Raw genomic sequence first — 20016 nt, 5'->3', positions numbered from 1 at the left:
GATAGGAAGAAAAATATATTAAATGCTAATATGCACATGCCATCTACTCGATTTGACAAGCGATGCCATTACGTAAGATATGTTCTTTAGAAGATTGCCTTTCTGCGTTACATGAGATCTTGAGGTTAGATTGATTGATTAAATCGAAGCACAGAATAGTTGCCGACATAAGGAGAGGCTTGCTTTCGTAGAAAGTTTTCTAAAGAAAATAGCTATAATGTGTACATTATACAAGTGAAAAACCCTGAAAATCCTATGACACTGTATATTTACTGATCTGCCCTCTGGGGTCGACCTCGGAAGCTACTGGTTAGGCTCTATACTTAGGCAGTCTCGGCCACGAGGGTAAAAAATCAGATTTTGTAGGACTAGAGTCATCGCTGACGATGGCTGGTTTGGGTTCGGCAGGGACCATATGGTACTGTCTTGTCCGTTCCATTGGTTGCGGATATTCATGGTTTTCCGGGGGGGTACACACACCCGTCGGTGGAATTGGCGAGTTCGGTGAGCCTTTAGACTGCCAGAGGTTTCCAGCGGACGCCTGGAGCCTCAAAACTGCATATTCATATCCTTCCTTGGTTCCTCTCCTGGGAGCGCCTGGAACCGACGTGTGTGTACCATGCCGTAGTGTTAGCAGCCCGGATTGGTGGCCCAGACTCCCTGACATTTTTTGACTTAATTCTGCTGTCCGAGTTTGGGTGCCTCTGGTGATGATGGCATATGTTTTTACATTCCCTTCTGGACAGGGACATGGAATGCGACTTGGCTAAGTATGCCTGTTGACTCGGCTTAGTCTTGGCTCGTCGGCTGATCCAATAGCTTAGCGGCCCCTTGGATCGCCTCTAGGTGCTGTGGTGATTGACTGTGTTAAAGTCAGTCTCAAGCTAGCCAGGTCTGGATGCCTTTTGGTCCTAGCGCACTGTATATTTATCGATATAACGAATGCAAGTAGAGATTTATAGTGCCCATAAGTCTTATCCAGTCAACCAACGTTGGGCTATTGAATATTTGACTTATCTTCATATTACATTTTCAGGGCAAGCTGAGAAATTTAGAAGAAATAAATTCGCTTGCTGATTACTTAAATTTTATTTTATTTTTAACCATTTATGGAAATTTTAGATTACAGAATGGTAGTTGGTTAAGTTACTATTAAAATTGGAGAAAATTAAAGTAAGCAAAAACTTTAAAAATTCGTTTCTCTTTCGAACTTAATATTATATAACTGAAAAGAATATCAAAACATTAAACAAGTGTACCATAGTCTGAATAAGATTACGAAACGAAACATATATAAAGATGACTGCAATCTGTAACTTACCACAAAACTTCAAGATAACTTGTAAGGAATTTTCTCTTACCTTGCCGCGTGCCTTCGTAGTGAAATTGTAAAGCACATTCGCTTAGCATAGAAAGATCCAGTGTTCTATTCCTGCGATGGCATAATGGATTTCTCGTACCATCTCAACAGCCCCCCTCCGGAAAAAAACAAAACAAAAAACAAACTTAGTGACTGCAAATTAACTCCCGAACTAAATTGTGGTGGACGATAATTCGTCATCACTAAGATTTGATGATTCTTTTCCTCTCCAGGCGCCCTTCAAATAGAGGAGAACGTAATTTTTTTTCTTCCTTACCACGTGCCTTTAGGGTGTAATTGAAAAGCACGTCCAGCTAGAATAGGAAGGTCCATATTTCTCGTTCTCTCCCTCCATAAAAACCTAGTGACTCTAAAAGTGTCGAAAGAATTTCTAATTTTCTCATATAACTTTATTTATTTCTTGTTTCTCCACCAAAAAATCTAATGATTTTAAAAGTATTAGATTTTATTTTTAATGCAGATAACGGCACATATAAGAAACCACATGTTATGTGAAACACGTTTTGTGTATGACACCCATGGTATAATAAATGTGTCAATTATTTCAAAATACTCTAAAGTATAAATTAAAGGATTTTTCTGTTGAATAATTTATTACCGTATTTAGCAATTTATTACTGTAACATGGATATCTGATAACCGAAATTTCTCGACATCACAATACTTCCTTTACTTCGTGCAAATAAGTAAAAAGGAGAAAAATACACGAAATATTTTAAAGATGCGTTAAAAATTAATTGCAATTACAAAAATGTTATTATACATGGAGTTTAAATACCTTTTTACCTTTTAAAAGCAACATTATTTGAAAAGCTATGAAAGACAGAATGGCTCATAAAAACCACAACTAAGCAATGAAAAATTTAAATTGCTTTTATTGAATCCGCTTCTGACATCCGTTTTCTGCCTATAAGTGAATGGTAGTTGCTGGCTTTAAAATTTATGATGTTGAAAACTTCATGTTTTGAATTTCTTTATATTAGTTTCAAGAACGTCGTTTGCAAGCAAAGTAATTACGGTACAAAGATAACTGCGCTGCATAATGAAGGACAATCTCGTCGTTAAGCTACTATGAAAACTTGCTGTAATTATTCAGCAGTTAGCTGTTTTATTCAGCAGTTAGCGGTTGCATTAATAATTTTAATTTAACTAGCAGTTTGTATTAATGACATAGAAAATGAAAGCACAAAGTTCTTTGCATTGCCTTTTTTAGCATCAAATTTTTAACAAATTGTTCAATGTCGTCCATTTTGTTATTCATTTCACTATTGGAATGTGCGTCTAAATAACTGCCCATACTTTTTATGATGTTTCTCATTTCGGATGACTTGGGAACAGGATATATTTTTTTTTTTTTTTTTTGAGCTTTGAACAAAGCCCAAAATATCTGTGCCATAATTGGGGCTGTGCACACATTATCATCAGCTACAGCAGCAAATTCTTCCGATAATACAGTAGGACAATCCATTAATACAGAAACTTTCTGAAACATTTCATTAAGTGTTGACTCAATTTCAATATCCTCCCTCTCTATTTCTTTTGGCGGCAAAGAATCTGATACTTTTGAAAATCGTGCACGACGAAAGCAATTTTTATTCGTCCTTTGAGTCACTGAATTTTATGCAGAGTGCAACATATGAAGAAACAGAAATATGCAGAGTGCAATACATGAACCAAACTCACTGATTAAGGGAAGGGATGCCTTCGTGGAGGTCTTTCTAAGAGGAACTGTCTTGTATATAGGTTACACATTGGGAAAAACCACGAAAACGCCCATGCAGCCAGCCCGTTCACGGGATTCGAACCTCGGACCGAACTATCAGTGTTCAGCTACTTTACCGCTCGGCCGCTGGTGGGCCGAAAGTAGCTTAGATAAAAAAAAAAAAACTGGCTCGCGTCACAGGCTATTCCGAGGGTATTTCAAAGCTCAGTTAGTCTCCTTTCTACGAAACACGTGAAACCATATCTCTTTCATTTCACACCCCGCTAAAATCTCGCCTGCGAGGCCGGTGTTTTCCGTATTTTGTTCATTCCAAGAAAGGATATTTTTTTCGTGTTAAGCGATTTTTATTTCGTGTTAAGAGAAACAAAACGCATGAAAATGCATAGTAGTTTGTTGGGACCGTTGCATTATTTCGTGTTAACCAATATTTTGTCTTAAGCGTTTTCGCCTTAAACGTATTTCACTGTATTAAAATTTAAAACATTCTGTATTATAGCAGTAGCAAAGCATTTTGTTAAAATTACGATGCGAAGTGGAGCTGTATCTCCATAGTATATGAAGTAAGTCGAGTTCAACATTGTACAAGGAAAAATGAATGCGGCCCAATACATTAACATATTTAAAACAAAAGCAGTCTCTTTCAGCTTTTAACAGGTTTCAAAACCATACTCACATCTCTCAAGAGGATAATTCTATGTCACTGGGTACTAACAGAAGAAAAGTAAAATTTTCCTAAATTAGTATAGAAATTGCAATGGCCTAAAAGCCTGATCCCAGCTCTTTTGAAAATATCTGGATGACATTGAAACAGAAACACAATAAAGAATAAAAAGAATAAAGTATAATTAACTATAATTTCATGCTGGCATCATATAATTTCAATGAACTACCTCGACAAACTTGTAAGCAGTGTGCCCAAATGATGTGCATTGAAATTCAAGACAAAAGTCCACTGAAAAATGTATACATCTTGAAACACGTTTAAAATTCATTGACTAATAGAAAATTTTTATATTTTAAATTTTATCACAATAATTTCTTTTAGCTTAAAATTTTTTTAATATTTTACAAGAATTGTAAGAACGTTTTTATATTAAGTTTTCTCCATTTTCTCATGCATAACATTTACAATAAAGTTTTTATTTTAAATCTTCAAAATCTTTTGAATTTTCTATACATTATCTTTAAACTGATTTTTTTATTATTAAAGTTCGTATTGTGATGAATTTTAAAATGTGTTTATATATGTGCTGTCATGTAGTGTTGTGTAACTTTTGCACTAAATGTATGAAAAATTATCTTTCTCTGATGACGTTAGTGTTTAAGGTATTTTCCTGTGTATAAGACGCAATTTTTCTTTAAATAATTGCTGTCTAAAAACAGGGTATATCTTATACAACGGTGGCGCCGATGCCAATGAAAATGGTGACGATGAACGAGACCAAGGGTGAAAAACTGCCCACGGCGGCGTGCGCATTACCCCAAGGACTTTACTTAATCGAGTTTCTTTAAAAAAAAAAACGAAATGTCTGAAATTACATTTGAGATTCACAACAATTTCTTCTCCTCTCCATTTCTAAACGAACAAAGAGGTGCGAAGGTTTCAAATAATATCTTTTCTAGTTCCTAACAAAGAAGCTTTCCTCCGAGTGTACATTAAGTCAAATTTAACCTAAAGATAAGGAACTACAAAAGACTATTTTTAGGTCAAGGTCTGTCTACATTTAAGATGAACTGATGCAGTGCATTTGGGGAACTGCACATTGGGTTATTGGTCACTTTAAGGGAGATCTGATATTCTGATTACTGGAGTTCTGAACAGTGATGACGAAGTGTGTACTGAATAAATCCTGATTTCAATAATTTTATGCAATATTTTCCGTTATTTTTTTTTTTTTTTTTCAATTTTCCGATCCCTCAGTGTTAGAATGCTTCATATAACAAGGGGAAATAAGGTAAGTAATTAGACAGTAAAATAATCGTTTTTAATTTATTTTTAATCTGTTACAGGACTAAATATGTTTTGCAATGCTTCGTGGGACGGAGTCTCTTGCTGGCCAACTACCCCAGCTGGAAGCTTGGTTAGCGTTCCGTGTTTTGCAGAATTGAACGGAGTGAAATACGATACTAGCAGTAAGCAAATAAACGTTATTTTTGAGCCAGAAATTAATACAATTTAAATTGTTGTTTATTCCCTGTTAAATTCTTAATTAATAAATGTTTCAGTAAATTAAAATATTATTCTGCACCTGATTCTGCAATATGCCAAAATTCAATATGACATTTTTCTAAATTTTTATCGATATATTAAGTGATTAATATTTTTATGAAGTTTTATGACTTAAACAATCATAATCTCTTAATTGTTAAAGATCGTAAGATCGTAATAATATTTTGTTACTTAAATAACGTCACGCTCAAGGAGAGGGATGTTAAAATTTGACATTCTCACTTTACCTTGTTTATTAGTCTTGCTTAAAAATGTAGAAGAGATAAAATTCTGACGTTTACAAATCTTCTATATGTATTTTTGAATTATATTAAAATTTCTCTTTTAGACTAGCGACTCTTTGAAATCTGCATTATATGCTATCTGCTCTAATATTATGAACAAATGTCTCCTTATTTGTTATCAGTTTGAATATCAAAAGCTTACATGCGACATTTATGTAAGATTTCGATTCAGTTTCTAAAACATGAACCTGAAGTATTTTTCGTAGAACTGAAGCGTATGAGAATAAAACCAAATTCGAAATCCTATCGATCGTGTAAGTTGGCGGATATCATGCCAAACATGTCATCACTTCATCGCCAGTCATTCCTGTAGAAGTTTGAAAGAATTGATCGTTATTACTTTATTTATATAATCAAAAGATACGAGGGTATAGAAACTGAAATCGCTTGTCGCAGATTTTCACATTGCATCGTAATTTTCTATCCTTTCGCAAATAAAACTGCATGTTGTGCCTATTAACGCCCCTTTTTTCTTGATACCAGGATTCCGTAATTTTGGAAATTCTCCGCTGCATACTGTTTCATTTAGGACAGGATCCAATTTTAATCAGTTTTTTTTTTTTCAAAATGCGAGGAAAAATTAAACTTACATAGTTATGTCCTTCTTTACCTGAACTGGTCATAGACATTTGAAAGAAGGCGAAAAGAAAAGGAAGAAGGTGAAGGAAGTCTTCAAAAGGGCTCTTTCTAAGCGCAAATCCACCATGATAAATGCACTCTAGAAGGTGAAGAATGAAAAGTACTACCCCCGGAAATTTTAAGAAAAAGCCATCTATTATAGAAATTACAATGCATACTTACAGTCCACAAAAAGGGCTATCAGATCGAATATTAAAAAAAATTATGTTTACAGTTTTAAGCAAACGATTAAACAAAATCGTTCTAAAATGTATTAAACCTCTCTGCATGAGAGAAAAAATAATCTAAAATTATTTAGCCTATTTTAAAAATCAATAATATTATTTTTCATGTTGTGACTAATCTCACTTGCCTGACAGTAACATAAGAACTTGCCCACGAAATTCATCGTGGAAAGGAGAGCAAGATTGAGCTTGCCCTTTAGCAAAAGCCTTGATCACCATCCAGGTGACAGTCCGACTTTACTCATTTCCGCCCCCATTTTGATGGAGAACACTCCAGTGGAACGGGTCCGAGGGTCTCCCACTGGACAGGACTTTCGGCTCTTCCCATATTTAGGGTGCTCCAATGCAACACAGACATTATACATTTACAGACATCCACGCCTTCTCCCGGATTCGAACACGGTGCCTTCGCTACGGCAGTCAGCGTCGCTAACTATCCCAGGTTGTCGGCTCAGCATACACATTCTTTTAAGCATTTATTTATTTCTCCAGCCTTCTTAGTATGCCTTCGCAGTGTAGTGGTCAACACACTCGGTGCCTATCGAGAGGTCGGAGGTTCGGGTCCCGGCGAAGGCATTGCTCATTTTTCATCTCTCTTGCTTTCAAACTAAACTAATGTCTCTAGGGTGGCGCCCGAAAAAAAAAAGATGGTGGATGATGATAATCCACCACCAGGATTTGGCGATTGGGTCTCCTAATCCTAGTCGCCCTTTAAAAGGAGGAGTATATAAAGTATTTCTCCAGCCTTCTTAAAATACCTTAGTGGTGTAATGGTAAGCACGCTCGACGCGTATTCAAGAGGTCCGAGGTTCGAGTCTCGGCGAGGGCAATGCGCATTTATTACTTCATCAGGTTAGAAAAACAACCTAATGTCTCTGCACATTAAGTGCAATATAAGCAAGCAAACGAAGGAACACATGAAAACACAATCAAAAATTGCGAAGAACTTTAAAATTCTGTAGATGATATATTATTATACATCTTGTAAAATTTAAGACTATTTCAGTGTTTGTTTCCCAAATGCTGCACATTTGAATGTATTATCATGGCTTATAGATCAGCTGAACTGCGATATATTTTGTGTGCAAAAAGTGTTGATTGCATTGAAGGAGGGTGTTTAAGCTCAAATATGGTTCAAACATGTGGGTACAGTAAGTTTTTTAATTTAAAGTAATCCGAGAGAAATATCCTAAAATTATATTTGTTGCCGAACCGACGGTACTGCCTTTTCTTTCTTCTTAGTAGAAGCAGTGTTTAGTAAAATCACAATTTACAGTGGAAAACAAGGAACTCGTTTAATATTTTGTATTTAAAAAATGATATCCGAATAAGCAATAAAAAAACACAGCTTCAAATCTTCATAATAGCCATTTTTTTCAACAACTTCTACCGCTACACACTGCAAAAAAACTCCTCTTCTGTCACCAGCGTATAATTCGATGAAGTAACAACTGTTTCAGAACCATATTCAATCCTTTGTTTTTAAAAAATTTTCTAATTTAAAGCATATTTCGTGGGCGCATTTACGGTTGCAAATAGAGCAGTTTACCTCTTTGCAGGCCTTTACACAGCAATTTATATTACAACATAATAAATTTCTTTTTTCTAGTAGAAGCTCTCTCTCTCTTTTTTTTTTGAGAGAGACAGAAAGAGAGTTCAAATCCTCACACAAATATCTCATGTGCTGCTGAATGCAAAATATACAAGTGTTTGATGTAATACTGGTCAGCAATTCATAAGCGAAGTAAAGAAATTTATTGCGATTGGGGGCTCCCAAATTTCTGTAGTTAGATTGTTTATACTGGCTACTTGTTGCGTGCAAAGAAAGAGAGTGTATATGAAATATTCTCTCCCTTGCAGTAACTGGAACTATGTAAAAAGTCAATCAACTCCTTTAAGTTATGAGTAGTGCTCGAAATTGGATTTTTGCTGAATCATAGGGTTGAGTTCGCTGGGAAAAAGGTTCAAAATACAGCACAAAGCTTTACATTATAATTTTCTGATTTTATACCTAAACGTTTCAGAGAAGGATTTAGGGTTTGCTACTTAAAATACAGATTTCTCAACTCTTGTAAACTAGAAATGTTCTTTAACGGTGTCATGCTCAAAAGTTTACACATATGAGCATTGATTAACACGTCTTTTGGGCCAAAGGTATCTTGGATAAGTTTACGAACTGACTTATAGTTGTTTGAGATAATAGCGAAATCTTTAATACGAGAAAGAGCTTTGCCTTTAAGGCAACTAAACAAATGAAAAAAAAATTTCGACATTCGAAAGGGAAGGAATTTTGTCAATAGAATTTTTGAATTGATGGCAGAAATTTAAATACACAGACTGGTTCCCGTAAAATATGTATAATCCTTTAGGTAACTTCGCGTTTGTATTTTGCCTACTTTGTTTTGTTATGTGCTGCACACATGCGGGTTCTTGTACAAATGAGGATTACAACGATTCTATTTATTTTTTAAAATTTTGCCGAGTTAAATATAATAAATTCATTACATTTGTCATTTGTAATATGCTCTCTATTACCAATTGCATTTCTGCATCATCTTCGATTTTATTGCCAATAGATTTCAGCTGTTCGTCTTTGATTTGTAACTGAACTAAAATGGCTTTCTAATTCATCTATTACTATATGTGTTTCAGGCATACGATTTTCTATTTGATATTAATTTCGTGACCTGTCCGTTATGGTAGGTACGTTGCTTTTTCATAAGTATGTCTAACTGTTTAGCCATTAATAATAACAGTGCTACAACAAGAAGATTCTATACTGCTGAATGAAACCGCAAACGAGCTACTACTACACAATGCAATTTCACTTTCCTTTTTCGAAACTGAAACAAACTATTATCTACAAATTCTTTGAACTAAATATTATTACTTACCCCACCTTCGAGAGTTCCAACATTAATTTTACTCCAGGTGGTTCATACAAACTTCCCAATACGATGCACCAAAATTAAAAATTTGGTATTAGAATAAACAATTAAAAACAAAGCTTCATATCTTCAGATCAGCCATTTTTTTATTTTCAATAATTTCTAACTTTACACGTTGCAACAAAATTCCTCTTCTGTCATCCAGCATATAATTCCATGAAGTAGCAACTACTTCATTAGATTTCGTTTCCGAACCATGTTCAATCCTTCAAATTGTTTTGTTTTCAGATTCTGAAAGAAATATTTTAATAATTAACTTATTTTGTGCCAAATGTCAAAAAAAAATTGCCTCACTACATCAAACCTAGCCGTCTCAAACTTAAAATCAAACTTCTGTACAATAAAATATGGGAGTTGCTTCTGAAAACTTATTTACATTCGCAAAATCAAAAATAACGAAAAAAAAATAAAATAAAATAAAATAAAATAAAAAAATAAAAATAAAAATAAATAAATAAATAAATAAATAAAATAAAATAAAAATAAAGCTAATAAGCCATTTCTGCAAAACTTTTATTTGCATTCTTTTTTTATTATTATGTTTAAGTTATTTGTAGAGTTATTAGGTTATACCGATGCAGGAACGTAAAAAATGTATATTTCCCTCCCTGGGATTCGAACTACGGACCTTCTGAATACAGATCTGGCTTGCTTCAGGACCCACCACAAATGCATGAGAAGCAGAACGAAGGAAGAAAATATCTTACATATTTATGTGCAATTACTGTTATTATGATTGCGTTGTATGCTGTGCATTATAGCAAAAAATGTAAGAGGGTCGATGAAGAAAACCATTTTTTTAAAAGGGATCAATACAAGAACCTTGGTCTAAACAACCAGTTTTAAAGTATTAAATTCAGGTTTACTTTCTTCAATAGAAAATAAATTTGAACTCCCCTTTAGATATCCTGCACAGCTCAGCTCAAGCATTTCTTCACCTCTAGCGCTCATAGTAGCTAGTAGCATTTATATTTCATGACTGCTGGAACACAGCATTCAAGTTTACATGCTAATCGCGGCATAAAGAGGGACTTGAAATTTGAGCTTTGAAGGTTAACTGAACGTACTTCAAAACAAGGTGTTACGCATCATCACCAATGCACACCGTACCACGTAAGAAATAAGATTCTCCACTCTGACTTGAATATGGAAGGTATTCCGAACTTTATTTCCAGAATGAACGAAAATTTCTTGAATAAATCCATCTGCAATAATCTTGTCAATTTTGCAGACATCCTAGTATGTGAAATCTTAGCAGAAGGTAAGAGATACCGCCCTTTTGCCGCCCATCTCCTAAAATAAGATCACGAACCGATCAGGAGTATCTCCCTCTTTGAACACAGCAGCCGAGCAGCTAACTTCCAGAAGCAAGGTGCTTGCTTCACTTTCTTTCCGCTTTCAGATATACTCTGCGGAGAGGGGGCGGGGTGGAAGGACAGTTCTATGTATTCCGTTCTACTGGGCCGATTATTGACGAAATTCAAATTGCGTTTTTCATGTCTGGGAAGCGCGACTTATCATATATATATTAGTTTTACATGTAACATTGTTCCAATAAGTATTTTGACACAAAATCGGACTTTTTCTGAAATGACATGCCAATGTTTTTCCATATTTCGATTCTACGACTCAAATTTTGCCTAAATGTTAAATTTTTCCGAAAGTTTATCTTAGCGCTTTTTTTTTCAGTTTGCGCCAAGAATAATTCATTGGGCGAACTTCTTAATTTATTTATAGCAACCTAATTCCTTTCCTTTTTTTCCATTGTACACGAGCGGAAAAAAGGTTATCACTTGGCGAACTTCTTAATTTATAGCAACCTAGCTTCCTTTCCTTTTTCACGTTCCATTGTGTTCATCATTCCTATTTTCAAATAATATTAGCAAAGTGGGTAAACCATACTTGTGGCTGTTATCGCTTATAACTAAAATGCCAAATTTCAAAACACGCCAACATGTAAATTCATCTACTATAGCTTAGAAAATTTTGAATAAAAATAATTTTTTGCAAGTGTGCCCAGAAATACAGCTACTTTAAGATGATGTTAAAAATTTTATAGGTTTATAATACAAAAATTGTTTCGAAAAATTTATAAATGATATTTAAAAATACAAATTCAAAAATAAACCATAAAAAATGTGCGAATTATATTGCATTAAGCATACATTTCGAATTCTGGAAAAAGGAATCAAGTAAGTTTAATAAAAAAAGAGATATGAATAAATATAAATCAAATTCAATTAACACTGAGGAGCTAAATTTTCTAGGGCTGATTTTTTAAAAATTACTCGTGCAATTATGACAGAACTTGACAGCTTGGCATAATTTGAGTCGTAGATTGGAAATATGGAAAAAAAATTGGCATGTCATTTCAGAAAAAGTCCGATTTCGTGTCAAAATACCTCTATTAGAACAATGCTATATATAAATCTAATACATATCCTAAGTCGAGCTTTCGAGACATGAAAAACGCAAGTTGAATTTCGTCAATCGACCCAGTAGGGAAACGGGAGATACAGAACTGTCCCATTTTCTTTTTTTTTTTTCGCAATGTACCTACTTCTACGGGAGAAAATCACTCTACAGATTCACACTTGTCAGGGCCAACTTGGAATACACTGAGGAACTGGCAAGAGGAGGCCAATACGTCTCCTGCTGAGAACCAGTATAACCTCAAAGTTCCAAATTTGAGCTTTAAAACTTATCCAATGGAAGTTTTGCGATTCACATGTATCATTAATTTTTTATAAAATAGATCTGCAAAATCAGAAAATATGAAATAAATTGTAATGTTTCTCTGCCAGATTAATGTTTAAAATACAAGACTTGTGGCACTTCAATTTCAGAACAATTACAAGATTAACAACTATTAACATTTCCGAAATAAAAATAGCTTATGAACCAGATAGGAAATCAGTATTGAAAGAATTCTGTGACTCAAATGCTTATGTCAACTACTGCATGAGCTCTGTTTTACTTTTAATTTTACGCAAACTAATTAGTCTTTCCTCTCAAAGACGATTTCTAAAGCGGCTGTTATGAAAGAGATCAGGAAATTGAACCGCTTTGGAAAATAAAGAATAAATTTACATTTGAAAAGAGATTCATTAAAGTGCCACGAAAGGTGACACATATTTAATTTTCTCAAATACTTATTTAAGAATTCTTTATCAAGCATGTTATGCCCAAATGTTCAAGTATTAATGTCAGGAATTATTTTCTTTATAAAATAACAGATTTTTTAAAGAGACATTTGTTGGAATATTTGCTTGAAATAGTGTTTTAGATTTGCATCTTTAAAATGCATAGATTTGGCATCTAATTTTCGTTTTAATATGACCTAGATTGTTCAATGATTCTAAACGTAAAATAGCAGACCATCATTGAGGTTTTCGAAAATGACCAATTTCAAATTTCAAGCCGTAAAGTTGCTTTTACACTTTTTACAAAGCAAAATACTTTCGCCTTTTTTTTTTTTTTTTTTTTTTTAAGTGCCTGAATCATTTAAAGTGTGTTGGAAGTGGATAAATTTTGTGCAGTTTTCACGGTGGATAGATTTTGTGCGAAAACACATAAGAACTCAATCTTCATTAAAAATTATAAAATGCAAAAAAGCCTAAAATGCCAGATACAGTTAAAAACAGTTAAAAAAGCAACTTTTACAACTAAAACTAGAGTTTCTACGCAAAAACAAACAATTCGACCAGCTGACAGGGCGCATTTTAGGCTTAGCGCCACTTAAAATTTTAAATTGTTGATACATCTACAACTATTGCATGGGAATTAACTACAGCATTAACCAGAACATAAGAACAATCTAATTCAATCACTTTTAAAGGAAGAAACGCACAACTGACCAGCACAACAAGAATAAAAAACTGAGCTCACCGAGCAGGGTAAAGAGTAGAAATATATATATATATATATATTAAATCCATTTTACAAACCATTTAGGGAAAAATGTCCTTTATTCTGCCCGTACGCACAGATGTCAAAAAAAAAAAAAAAAAAAAAAAAAACTTTCAAATGATTTCAAGAGTGGTAAAAATGGATATTATCTTTGAAATATGATATAACAAATTCTTCGCGATTACAATACTTCTTTAACTTCATACATGGACGTAAAAAGGTATCTCTCAGTAATGAAAAAGAAAAATATTCGAAAGCGATTGAAATTCGAAATAATATTTTATAGATATTAATTGACTTTCGAAACAAGTGTAGAATAAATACTCGTAAATATTATAGTATGTTGCATTAATTTTCAGTTTTTTTAAATAAAAATACATGAAGAATAAACAGCACCGCGCTTAGTTATGTAATATGTGACATTAGAAGCATGTTTTATTCTCTGAAACAGAGGGTAATTATAACGTGTCTCGCGAGTGGCATGCTGTTCTCACAGGCGAGTGATGCGGCTATTACGCAAATAAAATTTACGTATGAAATATTGCAAATTAAAACTCTTAGTGCCTCAAAAAAGTAATTAATTCCTTTTTACAAAGTTTTCAGAGGTTTCTTTCCATTTGAAACCTATTTTATTGCTTTTTAACTGATGTAAATATGTGTGTGTGTGTATTTAATTATGGCAAAACACACTAGGGCTATCTGCCTAAGGGGAGGGATGCCTTCGTGGAGGACTTTCTAAGGGAAACTGGCTCCTGATGTAAATATGAACTGGTAGCGTTTGGAAAATCTCGTTGTGGCTCTCAAACTTTCCTGAATCTTAACATGCGACTTTTACTGACAAGAAATTTGCCATTCTTGATATGTAATGGTGATGCAGATATTTAAAAAAATACCGATCGGATAAGTAATAAAGAAAATACATTTTAAATTAAATTGATTAGATACTATCTAATAATTAAAACAAACCTTAATTATTGAAGTGTATTTGCTATTTCTGAAGGTGTTAATTTTTTAAGCTATTACAAACTGACAAAAATTTAAACTAAACTAAAATATTTTATTCGTCACGGAATAGTAGCATTCTAGGAGCTAGTTGTTTGTCAGATCACATTCAAGATAAATTGAAGGTCTTATATTTTTCGTAATGCCAAAATCATAAATATACACTTGCCAAAATCATAAATATCTGGTAGCGTAAAGTAGCATAATGCAAAACCTCCGACAGAAGCTTTAAAACTAAAAAATAAAGAAAAAAATTAAAAAAAAGAAAACCTGAAAAGTTTCAGATTTTAAATTACGTCCAAAGGGGCGTTTTTTTTAACATTTTGTGTGTTAACTTTATTTATTAAATACCATATTCTTCGCACTCAAACCATAAAATTCAGAACATTGCCATTGCTCGCTTTGAAATATTGAGTTTGTTAATCAAAAATTCGTTAAAGTTTTACAAAATATGAAATCGATAATAAAACAAATTCCAAATTTCAAATTTGGGCTTTCAGATGCCCATGTTCTCAGTAGGATTACGTCAATCAAAATTGGATGGCTGCAGGTACCAATGTTTTATCACAATGCGAGAAACATACACACATTTATGCACATTCTTCATTATTTAATTTCTTCAAATACAATACAGGGCGATAACATTTGGTGACAACAGTTTGAAAAGTGAAACGGACATTCAGAATGATTCGAAGCAAAATCGCAAAACGAAAACAATAGTCCTTCAGGGACAAAGGCCCTTTGGACTAATAAGAAATTTAAAATAGTGTTCTGTGGTATGAATTTGTGGTGCTTTTAAACTGCAGTAACAATAAGCAACGTAATAAGATTTAACAAAACGAAATGAAAGCTCTTTAAACCAAAACTATAAAAAATCGTTTGCAAATTTGGTGAAGCACAGAAATACGATTCCTACACATTTAAAATATGTCTTCCGCATTTCACACGCTTTCTTCGGTCTGTGACTGATCATAGGTTGTCCTTTTAAAATTTATCAAGATTAATAGAGTAGGGCGGATCAGAGCTTACATGTCAAAATGCGTTACATTCTCAAGCTGGCCTACCAGCGGCCGAGCGGTAAAGTCGCTGAACACTGGTAGTTCGGTCCGAGGTTCGAATCCCGCGAACGGGCTGACTGCATGGGTGTTTTCGTGGTTTTCCCCATGTGTAACGTGTATACGAGCCAGTTTCCCTTAGAAAGTCCTCCACGAAAGGCATCCCTCCCCTTAGGCAGATAGCCCTCGAGGCTTTGCCGTAACTAAATAACCTAACCTAACCATTCTCAAGCTAGAAGCGTTGTTTCATTGATCTTCCCATTAGTTATGTAAATATAAATTAGCTGTGTCATTGGAAAATCTTGTATGAAAGGTATTTTTCGCAAAACGGATACCCACTTCCTACTTTGCTACAAAGAGAAAGAGTTCTTCCACAACCTGTTTTAATTATATTTCTTTTCAGAATTATCTCAATTATGTAAAACTTTTAGTCGCTTTGAAGCAGGAAATTTAATTAGAATAAACTTTGTTCCAACTTCAGAAATTAGAGGAAGACGAAATAATTGACAGATACTCTTTGATGGGATAGAAATTACTTTCAGAATATTTTAGTCGGAAAAGTACAAATGACTTAACTTTGCATCAGGAATTTAAATTACGAAAATTGTTTGAAATTAGTCTCTTTTACAGCGTTTGCAATTTATTTCCTCCGTTAACAATTGGTCGTTTATATTGTAATTGCTTCAAAAATTGTGAGTTAGCGGATTACACTTTTTAATTATTTTCACTGATTGCTTCGTAAATCGAGCGACAAGCGTGTTTTGAAACTGTGGTTTCTGGAGTCCAATTATCGATAAAAGCATCGTGATTAATAAAGTAAGATTTATATAGAAGTATAACAAAATTAAGTATTTCGAGAATATTTTCCGAGAAACTGTTAGTTGTTGAAGAAAAGTTATTCCTTAAAAGCATTTCTTGCAACTTATAAAGTCCTAATTATATAAAGTTAACACAAAGTTCTTCACAACCTGCTCAAAATCGGCCGAGCGGTGGAGTCGACGAACACTGGTAGTTGGGTACACGTTTCGAATCCCGGAAAGCGGTCTGCCTGCATCGACATTTTCTTCATTTTCCTCATGTAGAACATATATACGAGTCAGTTTCCCTAAGAAAGTCCTGTATGAAAGCATCTCTTCCCTTGGGCAGACGGCCCTGGAGTGCTTTATCATAATCAAATGAGACCAAAACCAAGTATTCAGACATTGGTAGACTGATAAGCGAATTATCGCTCCGTCGAAGTAAATATGACAGATACTTATGAAAGTTTAAAATAAACCTTTTCTTAAACTCGAATTTAAACTAAAATCACTATTTGTGCGTACAATCAATCACAATAAACTTTGTGGTAGTAAAATAACTCAGAGATGAATTTAAGATATAAAAATATCGTAGCGGAAGACTACACAAAAATTTGCCTAACTACGCTGGCTCAAATTTAACGGCGCGATCTAACGTCGGCTAGCAAAGGGCTAATGCCGGAATATTAACCTCGCAGAGCTGGGTGGTAGAAAAAAAAAAGGCTGAAAGAATCGTTACCAAGAGTTCTATCTCTAAACCATTCGAGACCCTTAAATATTCTTAACTTATTTACAGCTTGGCGAGAGCTAACGGGAAGGATACAAATCATAAGAATTGGTTAATTAACATAAAATATCTTATGAAGTGACAAAGTAAAATGCATATTGTAAAGATACAAATCATAACAATTGGTTAATTAACATAAAATATCTTATGAAGTGACAAAGTAAAATGCATAAATCCTGTCACTCTACTAAGCAGCAATAAAAAATCGTTTCGAAGAACGTTATCGAATTTTTCTACGACAACTGCCAGAGAAATTTCAGGTATGTTAAAGCAGGTCAACAAAACCGTAGTTGCAAATTATGGCATTCAGTAGTACCCAGAACATGGGTATAAATTCCACAGTCCGCTTTATCCCAATATTTGCAGTACGATATCGTAATATTTGCGGTACGAAGCCCAAGATCGATACTCAGTGGATATTCATCAGATTGATACTCAGCGGTACACTTCTTTAATATCTTCATTTAGTGATGAACGTTGACTCTGTTTACCCCTCTACCAGTAGCTATTCTTTGCAATAATGCTTTACTTTTACTTTTTTACTATGTGCGTTTCAAGCAAAAATTGTTTTTCAAGTATTTATTCTGCAACTCTATATCACTGGTACGTCGTATCACACCAGATGTTATACAGACAAAATTAATCTCGACTTGCATTTTTCTACTCGGCATTACTTATTTTCATTCTAAATTATCTCGAATGTATCCTGCATATGTATTTAATTTCACAGTCATGAATTTTTCCCGAACGTTTGAACTTTAGTTTTGCACTGTGAAATTAACTTTGATCTTATACTTCTGGTGACCTTATCTTCTTATACTTCTACTGAGCTTTTATTGCGAATTACTGATTGGATTTGAATCTTTTCTGTCACTGTAGGTATTTATTTTAATTTACCATATTTCTACATCATCTGTATAGATAAATGCATATCTGCAAGGACAGTCTGTTTTTCTTCTGTGAATATATTCATAATGTTGAGAATTTGAATACAGTACATTTATTTCCTGATTGGCTACGTAATCACGTGATCATTGAAAATTCAGCGAAATAATCACTGAAAGACATTACTCATCTACTTTCCTGCAATTTTCCTCGTTACTGTGCATAATATTATATATATATATATATTGCATCTGACATTCAACTTCTATTGAAATTACTTTTTTTTTACTACTGAATGCTTCTCTATAGTAACTGTGACTGAATATTTACCCCGTTTCTGGTTTGTCTATGACCTCACATTGTCCGAACATTGTATATCCTTCTCATTTTATACCGCAGACATCCAGTCGAAAAGTTACACGATTGCGAATTTTCGAATGGCAACACGCACTTTTCCTTCCACAAATTGATCAGTGCATTGGAAAACAATTTAAGGCATCGTGACGTCTGTACGTACGCACGTTGGTATGTATATCTCATAAATAAAAATGATTAACCATAGAACGTCGAAATTTTGTATATGCAACTGCTCTGTAGTATCTACGTTTGTACCCCCTTCTATCCTTCGCTATCCTTAATCGTAGTCATACACTTCCAATTTAAAGGACAAAAATGTTTCTGTTTGGCAATGTCATAAAAAAAAAAAAAAAAAATTTGGGGGCAAATAAAGAAATCTAAATTTTAATGCGTTCTTCCTGTTCCTGTGCCTATACTGGCTACCTGATCATTGAACCAAAGAATGTGAATGAGTTCTCTGATTCCATCCAAATTCTTTGATTGAGCTATCAGAAAATTCTTAGATTGAGTCATTTGATTGAGATCTATTTAAGGCTATGCTGTGTTGGAAATATTGAAATTTTTTTTTATGCAGATAAAGTGGAAGCAGTGAATCTTATGGCTTTGAGGCTGTACAGCTGAATGATGATTCGTCTTTCGGGGAATGAAATTTTGATCCTGATCGGTTTGTTTTATATGAGAATAAATTCTCTCCAAATTCCGTTCTTCGAATGGGGTTTTTGTATTCTTTAGTTCTTTTGAAAGACGAAATTTTTTTATAATGCTATCGAATCTTTGCAATCATACATATTTTGGTGGAGATGTTTACTCTATCAGTACTACTGTTCCTTCTAATCTGTTTGGTGAACATGACGTGTTCTGACTAGACAGTGAGTTTGACTACAAACTATGTACTATGGAGTGTAGCAAGAATGATAAGATGAGAAGGGTTAAATTGCCTCTTGTTTTCCACGATATTACAAGCGCTCCCGCGCTTCGGGATAGACCAACCACTTGTGTCTGAACGTAAAAAAGAGACTAACTAAAATTTAAATAAAAGCTAAATTTGAATACTTTACACAAATGACTAACACTAAGACTGATCTTTTAAATGTATTTTAAATGTTTTCTATGCAGTACGCAAACTGCGGAAAACTACAATACGTCTTTAGATTTCGAGAGGAATTTTATTCCTCTGACCTTAAAGGCAGACTGTAAAACTGATGGCAAGCTCGCGTGAAATCCAGTGGCAAGGCGGCTCACTATCTCTGCATCTAACTCTGCTCTTGGCAAAAAGCCACAACTTAAATACTTAAGCGTTAGCAAGTACAGTTTGCATAAACAAGTTAACGCGTTTATTCTGGCCGGAAGTGGAAAATAAGAGATGATAGTAAAGTTTTAAAATAAAATAAACGTTTGTAAAACTTAAGATCCTTACAACGTTTCATTAGAAAATTGACCTAACACACTGGCGACGAAATTATGTTCCTGTTTATAGCAATCATACTTAAATATAAATTAATAATATTTTAATTAAATTTATTAATCATTTCTTTTGATAAAAGTGTCAATATTAATCCTTTTTTCCTAATTTTTTATTTTCTTTTTCACTTTTCTCTCTATTTTTTTTCTTTTTTCGTCATTTATCGTTTAGTTTTTACGGTTTTTTTGGGAAATAATCTAATTTCCCAGAGGGATCGGATGTAAAGAATCACCGATTATAGCGAATGAAATTATTGGTCTGTAAGTTTGTCCTAGGTTTTTCGGCAGTATTCCTTTTAGATATAAATTTTTCTTTATTAAATATCAGTAATGT

The 20016-nt window shown here is 33.8% G+C and overlaps 1 protein-coding gene across 4 annotated transcripts in view; it reads left to right on the top strand.

Moving 5' to 3' along the window:
• Positions 1-20016, top strand: part of LOC118192849 (diuretic hormone receptor-like) — an 82388-nt gene that overhangs the window by 9329 nt on the left and 53043 nt on the right. For 3 of the 4 annotated variants that reach the window (XM_085818932.1, XM_035363870.2, XM_035363871.2), the window contains exon 2: positions 5115-5237. In XM_085818932.1, the coding sequence (XP_085675058.1) occupies positions 5115-5237 (123 nt within the window). Of the gene's footprint in view, positions 1-4690; positions 4937-5114; positions 5238-20016 lie in introns of those variants that run through there. The other variant, XM_035363872.2, reaches the window with a different exon arrangement.

Source organism: Stegodyphus dumicola, chromosome 6 (assembly GCF_044657685.1).
Source record: "Stegodyphus dumicola isolate Sdum_Otavi_A_Nest chromosome 6, ASM4465768v1".
NCBI classification, from domain to species: domain Eukaryota; kingdom Metazoa; phylum Arthropoda; class Arachnida; order Araneae; family Eresidae; genus Stegodyphus; species Stegodyphus dumicola.
The sequence above is the reverse complement of the archived record's forward strand: the minus strand, read 5'-3'. Positions and strand labels throughout refer to the sequence as shown.